This window comes from Ciconia boyciana, chromosome 2 (assembly GCF_034638445.1).
Source record: "Ciconia boyciana chromosome 2, ASM3463844v1, whole genome shotgun sequence".
Classification (NCBI taxonomy): Eukaryota; Metazoa; Chordata; class Aves; order Ciconiiformes; family Ciconiidae; genus Ciconia; species Ciconia boyciana.
The window spans coordinates 101,524,144-101,544,941 of record NC_132935.1 but is presented as its reverse complement, the minus strand read 5'-3'; the positions used below and the strand labels follow the sequence as shown (position 1 = coordinate 101,544,941).

General features: G+C 37.8%; 1 protein-coding gene across 2 annotated transcripts in view; it reads right to left on the bottom strand.

The window, feature by feature from the left end:
• CDKAL1 (CDKAL1 threonylcarbamoyladenosine tRNA methylthiotransferase) overlaps nucleotides 1-20,798 on the bottom strand; it is a 432,576-nt gene that overhangs the window by 232,685 nt on the left and 179,093 nt on the right. For both annotated transcript variants that reach the window (XM_072853370.1, XM_072853371.1), the window contains exon 9: nucleotides 6,834-6,937. In XM_072853370.1, the coding sequence (XP_072709471.1) occupies nucleotides 6,834-6,937 (104 nt within the window). The remainder of the gene's footprint in view (nucleotides 1-6,833; nucleotides 6,938-20,798) is intronic.

The window sequence follows — 20,798 nt, the reverse complement described above, 5'->3', positions numbered from 1 at the left end:
TTTATACACAACTCTTTGTTATGCTGCTTTGGGCAATGACTGGTAAATAATACTACAAATCTTGCTTTTCTAAAGCTGTTTTTGCTGAACAGAAACAGACACTTGCTAAAATTTAGCTTACAGCTTTTGGGGAACAAGCATCATTTCTGTATTGAAATCATGAAACTTTCAAAAGGAGAGAAAATTTTTAAAATTTAACAACATTTCAAAATGGTGAAATATTTCACATGGAATGAAAGTGAAATGCTTCAGTGTAAACATTCTCCACAGTAAACGATTCCCTTTAAAAAAAAAAAAATCACCCCACTCACAAATGTTATGTTTGGTTTTGGAGTTGACCTATATTTTGAAAGCCAAGGGGTACTCTGAAGACCAAACAAAATATTCAAGTTGATCTAAATATTTAATTCAATCCAAAATGAAACAAATCCTTTTATTCTGAGAACAACCAAGCAAACATATTTCAGTTCTATACAAAGCAGATTTCCCAATCTTTCCAAAAGACAACTGAATTTAAAAAACCCCACCAAAACCCAAAAAACAACACTTCCAAAAGACATGACCATCTAATTCAACTAATTGATTAGCTGTCTGCCATTAACATGATATAGTTCTGTTTTTCTTGGTATTTAACAATATACATATAATGACAAGTTTTTCTTTCCCTTTCTGGCCCACACAAAGCACACCCCAATCTATCCTTACAACAGAGTCATAGTCTTCGATGATGTGTTTGAACCATACAGTGCAGACTCAATTTCAGGGAGTTTCCAAGCATCTTCAAGCATAACTCCAATAGAAATTAATTGACAGCCACAAAATCAGCATCAAGTATCAGTTTGCACATTGTCAAGATTTGAGTTTATATGAACAATGGAAACTCAGTACCCAGGTATCGATGGGTAACACCAGTGCACTTTTTTTGTATTGAATTTGTTATCCAACAGGTTTCTCAACAAAGTCTCTTCATCATATGGCTAGTATGGAAGAAGACTTAGCTTTCTTTCAGGACTGTTGCAGAAATTGCTGAATAAAATTTAGGACAAAGAAACACGAGAAAATGCTTGACTTCTGATAATGCTGCTAGGCTACAGAAGAAAAACATCAGTGTGGGTGTAATAGATACATATACTTCCTTGACAAAACACTGACACTAGGAGGGCAAAAATATTGGTAAGCAAGGAATTAAGATTAGTTAAGAAAGCTTTCCTGGGGCACGCTTAGGATCATTAACAAAGGCCATGTTGAAACCACTAAGACAGCTTATTCACTCCTGGGTCTATGTCCAGACTCTGACTAAGTGTTTATCTCGCATCAAGGTGAGATCTACATATACAACAACTGCTCTCTCTACAGTCTTAGTTTCACCCCAGAAGGACCCTGAGTATGCACCCCAGGTCTCCATCTGGGTGATTAGGCACCCAGTCACTTGCAGCATGTTTAAAGACCGAATCCACTACCGAGAAGACATAGGCTAAGCATCCTAATTTGGTACTGCTTCTGCCAATTAATGGGAAACCAAACACACTTGTCCTTTCATGAATGGCAGCTGCTCTGAACACATATAAAGAGCTTACTGGTAGTTGTGCAGGAAGAAAAACAGTTACCAATTAATAAAGCAGAATGTCTTGACAGCACCTCATCAGAACTACTAAAACTGAGCAAAGCTCACAGTGATCTGAAAAGCTCTGGAAACCAGTCACATTATATAAAATCAATCCTTATCATTATGCATAAACATCTGCTTACAGTAATACTTGTAGAGAGAGAAATATTTAACATTAATCTCTTTTAAACTCTCAACACTTCAAAATCTACAAGATTAGGGATAATTGCTAAAGACAACTAATGAAAGTCGAGACTCAGAATCTTCGTTTAGATAGCTCCTCTGCTTTGTAATGCCAGATTTTGTCCAAGATTTCCTAAACAGAAGCGTCATTCAGAATTCAACACCATTAATGCCAGTGAACCATCACGCAAATAATAGCATAAAAATAAATTACATTTTGCCACTGCAATTATTCATCCAGAAGCAGTTGTTCCACATAGCTTGAGGATACAAGAGCAACATTTCCCAACAGTACTTGACTTTCATTTGAGCTCCCTGGTTGCCACCATAAAATAAGCTAATATAGTAGTAATTATACAGTGTATATTTTAATAGCAGTATATTCCCTGCCATCTGCAACAGGCATGCAATGCTAAAGAAGTGTAATTTTGTACTGGTGCATGCAGAAGATTTTCATTGTAAACTAGAATGAAATAACAGCTAATTCCATAAAACTATTTATATTTTTAACTTAGTTTGCTGAACAAGCAAAAATTGTTGGCTATATAAAGTACTATCTTTGCCCAGAAAGTCTCTCACGATATGTAGGGTTTACAAATCACCAGGTAGCATTATCAGTTATATATCTTTTTATGGTCACTAAAATCCCATTTATTTAAAAAAAAAAAAAAAATCAATTTACAGTCTTGCAGTTTAGCCAAAGCTATCCCAGGACACTACTCCACACAACATTGAAAGCACAGGCTTGTTTAACTTTTGCGACTCCTTGGAACACTGTTGACCAATGGCAGCTACCTCAGCCTTCTACTTCATATACTAAGCAAAAACACATTGTTACACATAAAGTAGCTTTGGGAAGGAAAGAAAGAGCTCTCTCATAACTGCAAATGCAATTCCCTAAAATACAGCATTGAACATGATATAGCAAATTTTGAAAAAAATATACTACTGAATTGATGACACAAAGAAAGTGCTATACTATCAGCTGTAGAAAACCTCTTTGTATAAACAACCTTACAGCAGACATTTGTTCTCTACTCAAAGACCACTTTACTATATTTCGCAATACTTTTTCTTTTACTAGCTGTCTTATAGAAGTCTGCTATATAATGTGATTTGACAAGGCTGTCCATGTAAACAAATGATACAACTACTTTACTAAAAGTTGAAATTTGCAGAAAAAAAAATTTAAAGTTAAAAAAGCTAAAACCTCAATAGTCTACTTTCAACTTCAGATAGATTATTTTCTTCAAGAAATTTGGTGAATTAAAGTTGATGTCAGTTGTAACTTCAAAACTACTATGGAGGTCAGACAGGAGACATAAACCCATAGAAAGTATGCAAACAAACTCAATTTCAGTACACTTTAACACTTTGTTCAATGCATTATGAAAGTATGTAGCATGTACTAGAAATCTGCAACACACTCAGTTTTTGTGCACAGTATATTGAATTTAAGATATTAAAATAAAATATCAAAAGGAAAAAAGAAAACCAGTTTATTTCAGAGCGTGGAAAAGTACAAGATACAGGCTGCTATCTGTTCAGTCATGACGATTTCAGCCAGCTCTTTTTAATCAGTTGATTTAAATCAAGCTTATGCTTATACAAATAATCTGAACATGCATGTGAACTATTACAGCTTTGTCATCTGCTGTCATCCAGTTACCACTCTCAGCAGAGTATTAAAATTTGTTTTTACAAAACTGACCAAAAACATAAAGGTTTGGACTCTAAAATACACTGAAATAAATACCTACTTACTTACACAAAGTATGCAAAACTCTCAAAAAACAGCAGCTAAATAAAGTCACAGAGCTAAATTTTGACTAAAAAGCCTAAGAGTTTCAAAAATCTTCAGAAGTCATCCTGGAGACAAACATCAGAGTGATGACTGTCAGGCACCACCTTACAGCCACTGTCACACAGATATCATATTATTATGTACCATAATATTACCAGTTCAGGACTGGTCCACTGACTACTTGAAATGGCTTGCCGCAGAGTAATGCAGCATATACTATAGCTTGGAAATACTTCCTATGTAGAGACATCCTACCCAGAGACTGCAGTACCAGAGCAACTGAAGAAAAATTGGGAGTATCTGATCATAACACTAAAGACTGTTCTGGCAACATACTGCTGCTAGAAATACTGTTTCTTGATGTCAGCTGCAATCTTATCGAAGTATGATCACCTGAATAAAGCATTTTAGAGAGCTTTTTTGTGCTGAGATATAAGGACCTGTAACAAAATGTCCCTAAATACAGCTGTTCTAATCAATTTTCAGTGTGTTCCACAACTGAAACAACCCACCTTTGGGGCCTATCAGGTTGTGTACTGTAAGAATATACACACACAAAACACTGCAAAACGACATCAGTCTCTCTTTTCTTATGACTTGATTGTGCAGTTATACAAAATCATCACATACTGTTCCGCTGCTGTTGTTCTAAGACACCTCAGTTCTCCCAAGAATAATTCCAAAGTGGAAAAACTTTTCATCACACATCTGTACCTCTCTGTATTTTTCACTAGAGCTTCAGCAACACATCTGAAAAAACAGAAGTGATTGTTGAAGAGATTGTGGCTCAGTAACTCAGCAAGAACTTCAATAATGACTTTGAATTGCTTAAGTCTTTCACTGGATTGATGAAGTTTCTGCAGCCCAGCTGCAGCAAGCTGGCAGTAATAAACTATCCATACACTGCAAACTAAGTATCTGACTATTTCATGCCTCTTTCTAAGTACGTGAAAGCTGGAGGCAAAGCCTGTCATTTTACAACTCAGTACTTGCTTCTTTCCTTATGGCCTCTAAGAAAGGTACTAGTGTAAAGCCAAATAAGAACAGAACTCCCTGGAGATGCCTGCTGTGAGACACGTCATAGCATTTCTTCAAGAAATTTCAAAACAATAGCTTAAGGGCAAGTTTTTCCATTAGAAATCAAGTTATTTTGAAAGAGTCAATATTTATAATAAAGGCCACAGTACAACAAATGAATTGAATTACTGAATTTTCAATTCAAATGTACAATACTTGAAGTTCAAAATACTTTACAAAATTTCACATTTATTGTCTGCAAAGACAAACAAAACTTGAGTTTTCTTTCTTGTTATGTCAAGCAAATACATCTTTATGTTAATTTAATGTCAACTTTATGGCATGTAAATACAACTATAATAGGACAGACAAGTCTGAATTTTTTTTCTTTCCACACATACAATAAATCTAAATAAAATTTAAATAATTAACCTAAGTAACCATAATCCTGACTGTATTACCCATATCTTCTCTTTGTCATATTCCCTTGCTGAATTGTTCAAAGTTTCTTTAGAACAGTTCAACAGCTATACAGTGCTATCAGAATAACACTATTCTTATGCTACTCATAATGTACAAGTACTTCAGAGTTACACCTGGATGAAAGGAAAAGAATGCAGTGTTCCTTTTCTACCTACGTGTCTTGACATCACCAGGCATCTACTTGTGTCTGGTAATTACTGCATAATAATAACCATAACCATCAAATGGCAGCTTTTCTCCTACTTAGTGATTTCAAAATCACCTGTCTTGTACTACTGAAAACTTCCAGCTTTCTGAAACATGTTTCCTGAACTGCTTCTCCATCAAAATAACAAGTATATTTATACGTCTTGTATTTCAGTTACTGACCATTTCATAATACGCATACAGGTTTTAGAAACTTGTCCTACTAAAACAAGAGATCTGAGACATGACAGGATTCCTGTCTATCATAACAGACAATCCAGTTCACAGCAACCACAGCATTAATTGTACAAACCTAAGCAATAGGAGAAATTTTGTGGCAATTATAGATAGGCTTCATGGAAGAAAAGAGAGGAGCTCGGCTTTTAACAAAAGCAAAAGAAAAAGGCATTTACAATCTTAAGTGAGAACTTCCTGTGTGGATAATGTAGAACTTAGAATCTGTGAACATGGTCTTTGATTAGGAAAAGGACTCTTCCTTGCATATTACTAATAGGAATAGCCAGAAGTTCATCACTGACCTAAATAAGGTTCATGGATCCCTAAAAAAGGATGGATTTAAAAAACATGTTGAATCATTGGAGACCTACTTCTCACTAGAACAGTTGCAACACTCAGAGCCATAAGTGAAACCCAATGCATGTACTGTTTGTACATGCACAGAGGATGTGACATCACATGTTGTATTTATTGCTCTACTCTTGATTCAAAGTATTTGATACAAAGATGGAAGGAGATGCTACACCTGAATTACCTCGGTATTTTTTTAATATAGGTGTAATCCTTCAACATGGCACACAGACACAAAAAACAACATCTGTGCCTTCACAGAGATTGCATCAGAAATGAGTACTGGCAGTATTTGGAAACTGTCTTTTTGAAACACAGGCAAAATTTAGATATAAAGAACAAATATTAAGGTACAATAAAGCTATCATAACTACCAGTCATACAAGAGTTTTAGGCAGATACTGGGACAGCGTACTGTACTGCAGGAAAAACTTTTGATGTTTGATTGGATCCACGCGACATCACAAATATCCTATTGAACTTAAAAGCTGATAAGCTTTGTATGGCTCTCAGAAACATTCCAGAACTCCTCCAGGAAATCCATTACCAGAAAAAGCAATGTATCCTTAAATAGGGTTTTAAGAATCCTAGGGAGGTTCATGAAATTTTCTTTTATTGTTGAGTGAAAAAAAGTTACTGTCTTTCCCTTTATGAAACCAGACAGAGTAAAATGACCAAATATTAGTTTCCCCATCATAACAAAAAAATGTTTGCACAGAAATTCATTTGAGCAAGTCTAAAATCAAAATGAAATACTCCTTATGGTAGGACTACATTTTGTAAATAGTGGTGCACAACATAATGAAAGAATGGCTTCCTACCGCAAAGGCACCCCCAGACACAGTTACGACTACTAAGAACATCAATACTGTAATAGAGCCATTTTGTATCATGATCATTATGTGTGAAAATAAGACCTGCTACACTTCAGAGGCTGACTTTTATTGTAGGGATAAAACTCCTTACCTTGAAAAGACTGTTTTGCTCTGTCCACTAGTTCTTCAATTGGATAACTTGCAAGATCTCCTCTGGCATGCTTAGTTTTGCAGTAGGTACATGCATTGAGACACCTGTTTAGAAAATTAGAATATTCAGTTTCTAGCCAAGAAAGCCTTTATATGCACAGCTATATTTACTGAGTACTTCTGAAAAAATAAGCTTTTATATCTATGACCAGAAAATAGTAGTATTCTGTTTCAAAATCAATACAGTAGTTTGAAAAGCGTTTTGTCCTCCTACCTTCTTAAAGTATCTTCCACATCTATATAAAAGGTTGAAAAAACTGTCAGTGGAAACCACATAAGAAATCCAAGAATGGGAATTTACATATTTTTAGAAAGCTATAATAGGGTTAATAATTGTTCATTACAGGCTTCCAATCCCACAATTACATTAAAAAAATCCAACCTGAAAATGAAAATAAAGGAAAAGAGTCCTGAAAGACTAAAAGTAGACTTTAAAAATAGTGTGTATTATTGAAAACACATTTAATTTTTCCTTCTTTCATTTGGCTTGTATAAACAAAACAAGTAACATGATGAAGATGGAGTCACCAACTAGAAAGACAGCTTAGCACAAGAGATTGGGGAGCTAATGAAAAAATCCCATAAGAAACTGAAGGAACAATGTGCATGCTTTTAATTTACCTGACAATGTAATAAGGGCAGACTAATTCAAACTAAAAGGATGGGAAGATCAAAACAAACAAAAACTATCACTAGTTGCATGCTTTCTTGGATTAGCCTTTGGATCCTGGTAGTGCCATGAATGTAGTAAACAGAATGTTAAAAGGAGTTTGTTGAACTTTTTTTCCCCTTCCCCCCTTTTTAAAGCTGATATTGGCCTACAGCTTTTTATAGGTTAAAGCATTGAAAAACTCCACAAACCCAAAAAACCCCAATTATAAATATTTCTCTTGTTCATGCTTACTAGAACATCTTAAATTCTGTCCCTTTGCACAATCAAAAAGCCACAGCTTCAATATAATAAAACATCTGGGTGTCAGAAAAGGCTAACACTCGAACTACAGGGGTATTATTATAGAACATTCAAAACAATAATGAAAAGACAAAGATAGCACCAGGTGATTTGTGAAGAAGTCACCAGCTATAACACTGTGTTTACTGCTTGGATATATCTTGTCTTCTATTACAATGTCTGACAGCTCCACGACTAGGTAATACTGCTTTGCAAACTCTAAAGGTTTTCCTTTACAAAGATTCCCCTCACACGTTATACCTTGTTTCCACAAGCAGTGGATCAGGAAGTGCAGAACATTGCACAGAACATTTTCTCAGGTGCCCTCCTGCCCCTGCATGTCACCTTGGCCCTGAGACCTTATCCACCAACTGAATCTTACTTCCTGCCAGAGGACATCTAGATAGTTCATGATTCTCTCTGCTAGACTGGATGTTGTAAATTGCGTATCCTCTTATTGGTGTATTTTATTTTTCCTGCCTATCAGACCCAAACATCAGATTTTAGCATCCATTTTAGATGAGGAAACTAAAAGATACTGCTTAACTGCAGCAATGAGACCATTCTATTAAGAACTACAAAAGTGCATGAAATAAGCTGCCATTCAGTAAAATACACAATCATCTATTAAAGAGACAAAAAAGACCTAAATCTGAACCTTTACAACCTGCTCCAAATAAGTGATTCATTCCCACCCAAAGACAACTTATTCATCAGAGGTGAAATCATTTTTACATATCTCACCTTTCTCCTGCAAATCAAAAGCCTTTCACTGGGCAAGGTTTAAAGCATGTTTAAAAGAGTAGCATTTGAAATCAAGAGAGTATAAGCAGATAATTGGTTTATACTTTCTCTGTGTAACCTATTTAGCGAAATAAAATGTTTCCTGCTAGGTCAGTGGCCATCTAAAGTATGCCACAAAGGGCCTTTCCTCACAGCCCAGGGTGTACTCATTTCTCTCCCCGCTTCCCATCTGTGACTCTTTCAAACTCCTTCAATTCTTCCAGGGTTGCAAAGCATGTCTCCCTCTTTTTTCTTCTTTTTATCTTCTTTCTTTTTTTGTTTATTTTGTTTGTTTTTGAAGCACAACTCTCCATTCAACCCAACACTTCATTTCTAAGCAGGCTCCCATCCAGTCAGCCCACTGTCACACTCCTTCCCCTCTGCATCGTTCACTAAGGTAAGCCAGCTTTCTTCCACACAGCTACACAAAAGCAGCATTAGGGATGGGTGATGCATATTGTCATGCCCTAAAGAGCAATACTAGACTTGCCTTCCGTAGGCCGGTGTGGTGCGTCTGCGGGGGCTAACAGCCAGGCTCCCTCCCCCTCAGCGGGACAGGGGCAGCAAACAGGCAGAAGCGAGCAAGGGAGCTCACAGGTCTAGACGGAGATGGGGAGATCACATACCAACTACTGTCTCGGGCAAAACAGACTCAACTCAGGGAAAATTAACATATCGCCAACCAAAATAAAAATTTAATTACAAATTCAGGTAGGGGGAAACAGAGACAAACATTTAACCAAAGTCTTTCCTCCCCTTTTTCCCAGGCTTAACTTTACTCCTTCTCTCTGGAGTCTTCTACGCACATCCCACCCCCAGCCAGCTGGAACCGGCCAGAACCAGCTGTGACCGGCACAGGGCAGCCCTGGCCTCTCCTCTCAGAGGCCCCTGCAGCCCCCCGCTGCCAGCGCCCCATACACGGGTCTGCAAAGCGCCAAAAGAAAAGGCTGAGATGGCAAAATATTGCAGGCAAACTCCTATACCTTTACAAGGGCACCTCACAGGCAATACGGTCAAAGCCCATGTTACAGTAATTGGCCAGCTCATAAGATCACTGGTGCAAGATGGTGGCCACGGCACCGCAGCAGCTGAGGAACCCAGGAGGAGCATTAGAAGTCAGCCTTCATCACAGCTCTTCCAGCGGTGCAGAGGGAAAGCCTTTAGCATTTCAATAGCTGTGTTCATGAGGAGAGAGTAGAGAGAGGAGTAAAGAGAGTAAAGAAAAGTAATTACTCGTCACACATAGGTTGACCCACAGATTTTGGTTTGGTTTGGGGGGGGGGATGGGCTTTGTTTGTTTCTCTGGGGTTTTTTAGTTCTGAAATATTTATTTTTTCTTTCATTTCAAGGAAACATAAAATCAGTTTCATAGTGGGCATATCTGCTCTTTTACAACCAACACACAAAGGTGTGGTTTACATTGATGATATTTGTACCAATCTTTGTTTCCTCCAAAGCAAATACCATTGCCAGCTATTCTGCCAATTCTCTCAGGTCATCAAGAAGAGATTTAGTTTGCAACAATCCTGCCCCATGACCCCAAGGTTACTTTAACACCAGCCCTGTTACCCACAAAAGAGAATTTTGTCAGCCATCAGTAACAAAGGGATGCATCAAGATTTTATTTCTTGTGATGAAGTAAATTTATTAAACTCAAATTTAAGCTAGGATTTGGGAAGAAAAAAAACAAAACACCACCACCAAATTTTATCATTTACTTCAATTTGCAAAGTCTGACTTATTACAAATTTGGTGTAAAAGTTTGAGTTTCAATGGAAAGTTTATTACCAATTTTTTGTCATCTTGAACTGTAACTTTGCATGGAAACAATGCTTTTTGTAGACCCTCTTCAAAATGTGTCACTTCATCATAAGATCGATAAAAACTATAATTTTAGTAAGTTATTTAAAACAAACTTCTAAATTTATTCCTGTGTAATAGATCTAAATAAAGCCAAAATCTAAGCTAGTATCAGTGTACAGTAAAAAGGTTATTTATGCTATTTATATAGAATTTCTCTGTTTCCTTATCACAGAATTCCATGTATAGTATATTTATAAAAAATAGCATGTTACCTCTTCCTCTCTTCTCCTTATATTTTATGCATAAATCATATACATTTCTCACTATGTATTTTGTTCTGTATTTGGGTAGTAGTATTTGAAAAGCTCTACAGCAAGAGTACTAAATAGTAAGAGTACTAAGTATTAAGCAACAGTACTAAATACTGAAATTATTAATCTCTGAAACTTGAGGATAAATTTCATATCTTCATTCAATGTTCCTTTCCTAACAAGGCCTAGTTTCTAGTAAACTAGATTCTCCTGCATCTTCAGAATTCTTTTCTGGGCAAATATTTTTTAAAATAAGTCCTGGGCTACTTGAAAAAGTACAGTAACAGCAGTTTTTCTCTGGTACTGCAATAACGTTGGTCACAAAGAGAAAATGGAAATGTGCAGCAAGAAGCAGGAAGAAAGAAGGGGAAATTATTCCCCAAATATTCACAGTATTATGTGGGATTGCCTCTAAGTCCTTTACCACTATGGTCTTAAGTACAACTTCAGGGGGTTTGTGGATTTATTTTGGGGTAGAAGCTGAAAGTTGGGATTTGGAGGCAGACTTTTTTTCAAGTTTTGCTGCACCAATTAATTTATTCCTACTATAAAATGAAAATATTGTGGAATGCCTAAATAATTTAGGTTTTGGTTTTTTTAAGTACTTAAAGAGATTATATAACAAAACCAATCAGACTTCAATGTAACATAGAAAAGGACCAATTTTAGAAAGCAAACCAAAAAAGACAAAACTTTTAAATCCTATTTGTACCATATCTGTTAATTCCAACTTGGGGAAAAAACAATCTTTTGGCCTACAGCTGACCAACAAAAAGATGCAGATTTCAAATACTTGTAAAAATGCTGAACTAACCACTTCTCACAGATCTGCCAATTATCTGTTCTTGAAAATATAAATTTAAACCAAACCATAAGTATAACAAAGTATCTGTATGGTTTTTTTCCCTCGTAAGCCAGCCTCTACTCCAAGTTTCCAGCATAACAAATTATTCATATGTCCATGCTGCCACATACTCAGACCACAGACAATCAAGTGGAAAAAGGCTGTTGGGAATGCTCAGAATCTCAGCATTGCCTCCTACTAAGTGGCATTCACCAGCAACTAGATCATCTAAAACCAGCCCAGTAGGTAATGCTCTCCTTAAAAATCAGCCTTTATCACAGCTAAAGCTCAAATATATGGGACTAAAAAGCCAACACGCTAGTAGTTGCAAAAGACTAGTTTGCTTTGTATTAAACTGGAAGCCTTCTTCAAGCATTTAAAGTTGGTTTGTAAATGTTAGTTCGTATTAATACAGGTCAAAGCTTTTTCGCATGAAAAATTACAGACATTTATAGAAACAATTATTAGTGGTCATTGTGTTTATAATTACCAAAATGTTTTGGATAAATTTTGTAGTGATTCCAGAACAAAAACCACTAAATCCTGGTTTTCCAACATATAAACTGATTAAGGTACTTTGAATTACTAATCTTTTGCTTTGAATTATTAACCTTTAATCAGCTATATGCCCAACACACAGTACTATTTCACAGCAAGGGAAAATATTATCCACAGGTAAATTACTACCATGTGGCTAATTATAAACTTTCTGAACATGTTACCAAACTGAATGTCATCAACATTTTGGTCAAGTGCCCGAAATTTTGTTGTAGACATATGAAACAGTGGTCTTCACATTGTTCAGCTAGTATGTGCTCATGTTGTGCATTAGATTAAGCAGACTCTCCATTTTCAAAACAGTAATATTCCTCATAAAACACAGGCTTAACATGAAAGGCTACCTCTTACAGATGGAACTAATTATGAGTAAGAATACTTATGACACAGCAGACAAATACAGACTTTCCTTCAGTGGGACTAATCAGTAGGACTAATCAGTGGATTTCAGCAGCAGATGAGAATGAGAGTACAGACATGAGGAGCAAAATCCTGGTTCCTCTTATTGGGACTTGTGCTACTAAGTTTAGTGAAGACAGGATTCCACCCTCAGATATGAAAAGTATAAAACATCTTTCATTCAAGGATCAGAAAACAGCTCAATTACAGACTGCGATGTGCCATTAGTGTGCTAGTCACTCACATTTAATGTGATTGACCAAGACCAGACATCTGTGAGCAAGATGGGAGAGCTGAATAGCTGCAACAGCGTCAAAAGACAGAAGACCCCTGCTGCTCTGCAGGTGGTTAATTTTGGGGAAGGGGGGGTGGTATTGCCCCTGAATAATCCAGTAAATTCTTGCTTGGTATCAACCTAATGAGCTGGTAAAAAAAAACCAAACCACACAACACCCCAAAACCAAAAAAACCCCCACCAACCAAACCCCAGTCCTAAGGTGGTCTTCTCCCAAATTAGAAATTTGCCGAAATAAAGTAAAATATCATTAATCCCTTAATCCCAATTCAGTCTAAACACTAATATCTGCCCTTATGAGATATGACTAGTTATACAAATTCAAGATTTTATGAAGTTTGCCCTATTAAAAAAAAGAAAAAAAAATTCTGCCAGTAGCGCAGTGCCCCTAACATCACTGGAACATCGCATCAGTACAAATATAGAAAGATTGCTCATCACAGTCACCCGCACCATCTCTCTGCACCTACCATCAGACTTCCTCAGAAGGCCTCAATAATTCCAGCCCAAGAATATTTTGTATTAGTAAACTGTGGTTTTCCTGAAAGGGGAGCATGATTTGCTTGTTTCAAAATACAGTTTAGAGAAGAGAGTTAGGCTATTGTAAGATACTTTTAGAGTTTCTGTGAAACGTAATTTTGATGAAAATGCTCTGTAGTGTGAGCAAAGAGAAAAATCCCTTTGCAGGCTTGATTGATCAAAAGAAATACCAGAAATATATACTCCCAGCAGATGAAAAGGAGATGGATACTAGTCACAGCTTACTAAACAAGAGCTAGTAGAATTCTACAAATATTTTTCTCCTTAGGATACAAAGTTTTCTAAACCTAGCAACAGCATTTATACTATATTTATAGTTAAATATCATACTATATTTATAGAGTTAAGAGCCATGAATATTTCTTAGTATTTTACCTCCATAAATGCCACTTTGTACCTCCAAAATTTCTAAATCCTGTCAAAGTTAACTGCAATGGATCAGGAAAAAAACTAGTTTACAGAAAAGAAAACATGCATGCCTAATACGTCTGACTTGTTTTCAGGAAACTCTTCTTTTGCTTGAAGTTTGCAGAGTTTACAATAAAGCTTTTCAACTCACTATGACAGGGAAGGTAATTTCCTGTAAAAATCTGGGGCATGGGAGGTTGTTTTCACATAAAAAGAGTCAGGATTTAAATACTTTTGAAAGAGTGGCAAGCTATTTCTCATCAAGGCTAATTAACCTAAGCAGCAAACCACATTATTACAGAAATACTGTTTCTAGTATTGCAGCTTGTTCAGACTGAGCTTGGACACCAGCTACAGGGTGCTACATAGACACCCTCGACGTTACAACATTTTCTATATGATAAAAATGGGAATTCTCTGAAATTATCTTTGTAGCCAAGTATTTCTGAAACTGCAATGCCAACTTAAAAAGCCTCTCAAAGAAGTTTTAGCAGAAAACAGGATGACCTTTCAAGAAACACGATACAGTGTATGGACTGCACACATTTTTCTCAAAGTTGGATGCAACTACAGGATGCTATTTTTTAATTCTGCAACCCACTCCGTGATCAGCAAAATGGGAAAAAAGTGCATTATAATTTGTTCTTCTGAAGACCTTTGAAGCCAGTGTTTTCTTTGGTATAAAGTCTCACTAGTTACTAATCAAAAGGAATTTGGAGAGAAGGCAGCTCGGTTAGTTTTATAAGCTATAATATGATTTAATTTTGTACTTTAAATATTTGCATTTTGTGAAACTGAATTCCTACAGTCAAGTGCAGGTGATTCAAAGGTCACAGCTAAGTAGTTACATCATTGTACATTCAACTTGCTCAGTTTAAGGCCAATGATTTAACATCAGCAAAATAAAGTGCATCAATGGCACTTTTTAGTGTTTGTCTAAAGAACTTCTTGATTAATTATTCTGCCCACACAGTTCTGCAAGTGTTTCAATTAATTAATTCAGGCATTCGAAATTGATATTACAAGGTAAAATGTTCCATTGCTAAGCTGCATAGATCTATGTTCCCCACCCTGACCCAAAATGGTGCATTGCTAGATGCTTACTGGAAACTGCAATGATTTTTTCTCTACAATTCAAACTAAAGCTCTATGATTCACAGATACATAAATTATTTTAGAAGCATTTCCAAATAGCTGCTTGACTACACAGACCACAACTTTGGGGGCAGATCATGACAGTCATTAATATCAAGAAAGTGACTCAGCTGAAATAGCACAGGTAGATAAATTAGGTTCTGTAGTTGCATAGAGCAGAAAATGCCACAGCATTGTAACTACAAGTAATCAATTCTTTCAACACTTCATAAAAAGCAATAATATTTGGAAGACGATGACTCCTGGTCTCAGTCAAACAGCAGTAATGAAGGTGGTAGAAATAAAGAGTTATGACAGAAAAACCTTTGATAGAAAAGATACTTTCTTAGAAATCTGCTCACAGTTAATCCCAGAAACACAGTGGCAGAACACCCCAACATCACTATTTCAGCATGCACAAGCAACTATTATTCTCAGATCCCTCCTAATGAACAGCAGTGATTGGAAAATGACCTCTGAGGACAGGGTTCTTGGAGGCTTGCTTTAATTTATAAAGTTTGAGAGAGCTGTGACTTGATAAATGCCTTAGTATTTAAAGCATCAAGTAGTATAATTTTATTAAAAAAAACTCTACTGGGGGCAGATGACTTAGCATAATTTATACAGAATATGCTGCAAAACCTAATTGGGTTAGTAATGAACAATTTCATAATCTTCAAAAAAATCAGCTTTCAAAGTTTTTTAACAAAATACTAAGGATTAAATCAAAACTGTGATTTCTATGTAGCGGGGGGGGGGAAGATGAGCCCATTTAAAGTTCTGTTTCAGGAATGAAGCATCTCAGATCATCTCCATGAGTGGAAGGAGAAGGGTTAGGGGAGTCAAGTGTCTTTCTGTAAGCAATCCACTTCATTTACCATGCATCTTCCCAACATTAACAGCTCCAGAATCACCCACACAGAAAACATGGTTGAAAAGGAGACCACTGCCTGTGATAAGAGCTATTGTTTTTACTTCCTGAATGGCTTTTGGGACAGACCCTTTTAGAGTGGTGAAATCTCACAGGAAACATTAGGCTGCAGTTAATTCTGTAACATACAGCAGGTACCACAGAGATTCTTGGGATAAAAGGTATTGTTTTTGTACTGGTCAAAACATCCGGGGGGGGGTGGGGGGGGTAGGGGGGGTGTGTGTGTTACATTTCAGAAGCACTGAAACTACTAGGCTTAATTTAGAATTTATCTGAGATTGCCATCAGACCAATTTCCAAAAAGGTATTTGTAAAATGTCTGTGGGAAAGTGGATCTGAATTGTCTGGGTAAAATAATGGAAATAAGTGCATAATAAAAACAAACTCACCATTTATAATCTAGAAAGAATCCTTTCCCAATGACTGTGTCTATGCAAAGCTTTCTGCCCCAAAATGTCCTACTGGTTGTGGCAGCAGTAGAAATGTTAAAAGGTCCAACGTGGACAAGGATCTAAGCATTATCTACAATTAATACTATGTTGTTGCTCTTAAATGTCATCTCTGTCTTGTGATAAATTGGTTAGCATTGCTAAAAAAAAATGTGCATGTGCAGCAGTAAAGAGAGACATGCATGCTTCAAGTACATACTCTGTTATGTATTAATTTGTCAACTTAAAATGAGAGAAGACCACACATTTCAACATAATTGCCCAACCCTAAATCTGTCTGAGATTTTCCAAGCAATTTAATGGACTGATTTACACAGTTATTCTTATAAGAATACAATGACTGATTTATTTTAAAAATAGAAATTTAAACCACGGGTCTTATATCTGCCTTTAAGAGTCTCCACAGGGATTTTCAAAAGCAAATTAATCTCCTTTACACAGTTATAGAGCTGAGTCAGTCACATTATTTTCATGGACATATCTTCCTTACTGCCCATGTAATTCTTAAGGATCTCTTAAAGAAAATGCAAGTTAAGGTACTTTTAAATAATTAGGGAAAATAATTTTAATAATTAGACAAACATTTATAAATTATTTTCTTTTAATTATTTTATAAAGTTATTGTTAAATATATTTAAATATATTTTACAGAATCTAAAAGCATAGTGACAGTGCAGAAAAACAGGAAACAGTAGCCTTTCATTACTAAACTAATGATCCTCAACTTCTCCATCTGCTTTACTTCTCTAAAATTCTCCCCTTCTAATGATTCCTCAGCTCTTTTCTTCTATTTTTTTTTTTCCTGCCATTTTCTTAACTTTTTCCTTTTGTCTTGCATTCAGTGATCGTTGTGCTTGTAACTCTCCTGCGGTGTCCTCATGTCCCAGTGACTGGAATGGGCTGATTTTCTTCCAAGCTAGTTTGCCAGTGTTTGTATGCTTTGATTTCCTCTTTAATCACTCAAGTCTGTGGTGAGTCTGAAACTTTTCCAGTTCAACTGCTGCCAGCTCTGACAGAAACCATAACTTGCTAGCTTTCTTCTTTTTTTTTTTTGTCACCTCCATTGCAACTCAGATAGTTATAGTCAGTCATTTAAAATAAAATCAGAAAGACCATGACTAAAGCACTTAATGCACCAATCAGAGCATTAAAAACTAGCCACAGAACCCCTTAGGGATTCAGGGTCTAAATAGCCTTCTAGACATTACAGGCTGGAAAATACACAAGAGGCAGCTCTAGTCATCAAAGGCAAGACTTAACAATAAAAAGGAATGGACAGACAAAACACAAAGTAGCTCAGCAATTCAGTTGTTTACAGGCCTTAGTCAACACTTAAATGGAAGTTTTCTTCATGTTTCCACAGCCACATCTAGCTGCAACATCATCTTTGCAATGGCTGACTTGAAACAGTTTTTCAACTTTGTTAAAGTTCTTAAAAAGACCCAACCTTTTGGATGATAGGGGTTTTGCACTGTCTGCACATGGATGTCTAATTGACCCAACAAGCCAATGTAGCAATGAATGTTACCATTTTGTTCAGTAAGCACCACCCAACAACTTCCCTGCAGAAATGCTTTCACAAGTAAGATTGATGACATCATACTATAAGATACTTGTTTGCTTTTATAAACACAGGTTAAAATGACATTTTCCTTGTGAGGCTGAGTTGTCTGAAGCAAAAGACATGACATGACCTGACCTTGCCTTCTACAAAGAGACGACGGACCCTGTGGGAAGGGGAAGGCTGGGGATGTCATACACCTTGATTTCAGACAGACCTTTACCACCGTCTCCCATAGAATCCCTAAAGCAAAATTGCTGTGATACAGACTGAATAAGTGGACAACGAGGTGGGTTAAAAACTGGCTGGACTGCTGGGTTGTGGTCAGCAGTGTGAAGTCTAACGTGGCTGATGAGCATTGGTGTTCCTCAGGGACCGATGCTGGGGCCACTATTATTTCAAGACTTCATTAACAACGTAGGTGAAGGGATGTAATGCATCTGCAACAAATCCCAAACTGGAGGTGGGGGGAGCAGTTTACATGCTGGAAGGCAGGGTTGCTATTCAGGGGGATATCAATAGCCTGGAGAAACGGGCTAACAGGAACCTTGTGAAGTTCAGCAACAGCAAGTAAGAAGCCCCACATCCAGGAGAGAGTAACCCCAGGCAACAGCGCAGGTGTGGAGGGAACTGACTGGCTTTAGAAGGCAGCTTTGCGGATAAGGACTTTGGGGTCCAGGTGGGCAACAAACGGAACATAAGTCAGCAGTGTGCCCTTTATAGTTAAGAAGGTCAAACGCACTGTACTGTGCAATTGGACCGTACTCTCAAGAATGAAAGCAACAAATTGAAATTATTAGTGCCCTCTGTTCAGCACATGTGAGACTGCATCTGTAGTGCCGTGTCCAGTTTTGAGCTCCCTGGAACAAGGGAGATATTGACATAAAGTAACAAACAAGTAGACAGGAGGGCCACCAAGATGATTAGGGGGCTCAGGCACATGGCACACAAGGAGAGGTTGAGAAAACTGGCTTACTCATTGTTAGGATGAGGAGATCTTACTGCTGTCTATAAACAGCTGATGAGAGCATACAGTGAAGACACAGACAGGCTGTTCTTGGAGGTTCAAGGTCATAGGATGAGAAGAAATGGACACAAGTTGTAATACAGGAAACTGATTAGACTGAAGAAAGTATTTTACCATGAAAGTGGTCAAGTACTGGAACAGGCTGCACCACAGCTGATCTAATCTCTTTGAGATGCTGGAACCCAACAGCACCACTATTCCCTTCTAGAGCACAAAGACTTGCTCTGCTCCAGGATTACATGTGTCTACATGGATGAGTGTGAGCACACATATGCATAAGAGAGACACACATGAGAAGCACGGCATGCTTCCAACACCACAGGAAGCTTAGATTCAACTACAGGGGTAAGAAAAGCTAGAAGATGAGAAATCAGTGCAGAGAAGGACCAAGTCTGCCCTGTACAAGGAGAACCAGAGAAGAACATTAAATGAAAGATACCACAAACAGTATAAACTTTTAATAATTTTCATTCCATTTGTTATCAAATACATTTAGAGTGTGATATTAATGTGATACTCACATGCTGTCCATAAGTACACCACAGCACTTTGAGGGCTAACACTAACAGAGAAACAAGTTTGGCAGATTTTTTAGAGCAGATAGCCAGTAGCCAGTCATGAACAAAGTATTCCCAAGCATGCTATCAGAGCTACAGCCAGCCAAGAGTTCACAGAAAAAAAAAAAATTAGAACACTCTGATTGTAGAGATGACAAAAGAGATACCAGTTCTGTGCAAATTAGGTTTCCACTTTCATCGTATTCCTCCACAGGGTAAAGAATCCAGGGAAGGGGCACTGTATCCATACACTGGACACTGAGAAAGTGGGTGTATGCACATTCTTCCATGACCATGGAATTGTGAACTGCTGTTTAAAATTGCACTTTGTTTCCTGCCACCCTCCACCTTTGTGCAACATTAATCAATATGCCTTGAAGCTTTATATAGTCATAGAATGCTTTGGATTGGAAAGGACCTTTAAAGGTCATCTAGTCCAACCCGCCTGCAACTAGATCAGGTTGCTCAGAGCCCTGTCCAACCTGACCTTGAATGTTTCCAGGGATGGGGCCTCCACTACCTCTCTGGGCAACCTGTGCCAGTGCCTCAGCACCCTCAGTGTAAAAAATTTATTTCTTAAATCCAGTCTAAATCTGCCCTCCCTTGGTTTTAAACCATTACTCCTTGTCCTGTCACAACAGGCCTTGCTAAAAAGTCTGTCCCCGTCTTTCCTATAGGCCCCTTTTAAGTACTGGAAGGCTGCTATAAGGTCTCCCCAGAGCCTTCTCTTCTCCAGGCTGAACAACCCCAACTCTCTCAGCCTGTCCTCACAGGAGAGGTGCTCCAACCCTTGAATCATTTTCGTGGCCCTCCTCTGGACTCGCTCCAACAGGCCCATGTCCTTCTTGTGCTGAGGGCTCCAGAGCTGGATGCAGTACTCCAGGTGAGGTCTCACCAGAGCAGACTAGAGGGAGAGAATCACCTCCCTCAACCTGCTGGCCACGCTTCTTTTGACGCAGCCCAGGATACGGTTGGCCTTCTGGGCTGTGAGAACACATTGCCAGCTCACGTCCAGCTTTTCATCCACCAGTACCCCCAAGTCCTTCTCCGCAGGGCTGCTCTCAATCACATCATCCCCCAGCCTGTATTGAAACCAAGGATTGCCCCAACCCATGTGTAGGACCCTGCACTTGGCCTTGTTGAACCTCATGAGGTTCACACAGGCCCACCTCTCCAGCTTGTCCGGGTCCCTCTGGATGGCATCCCGCCCTTCTTGCGTATCAGCTGCACCACTCAGCTTGGTGTCATCTGCAAACTTGCTGAGGGTGCACTCAATCTCACTGTCAATGTCATTGATGAAGATATTAAACGGCACTGGTCCCAGAACGGACCCCTGAGGGACACCACTCGTCAC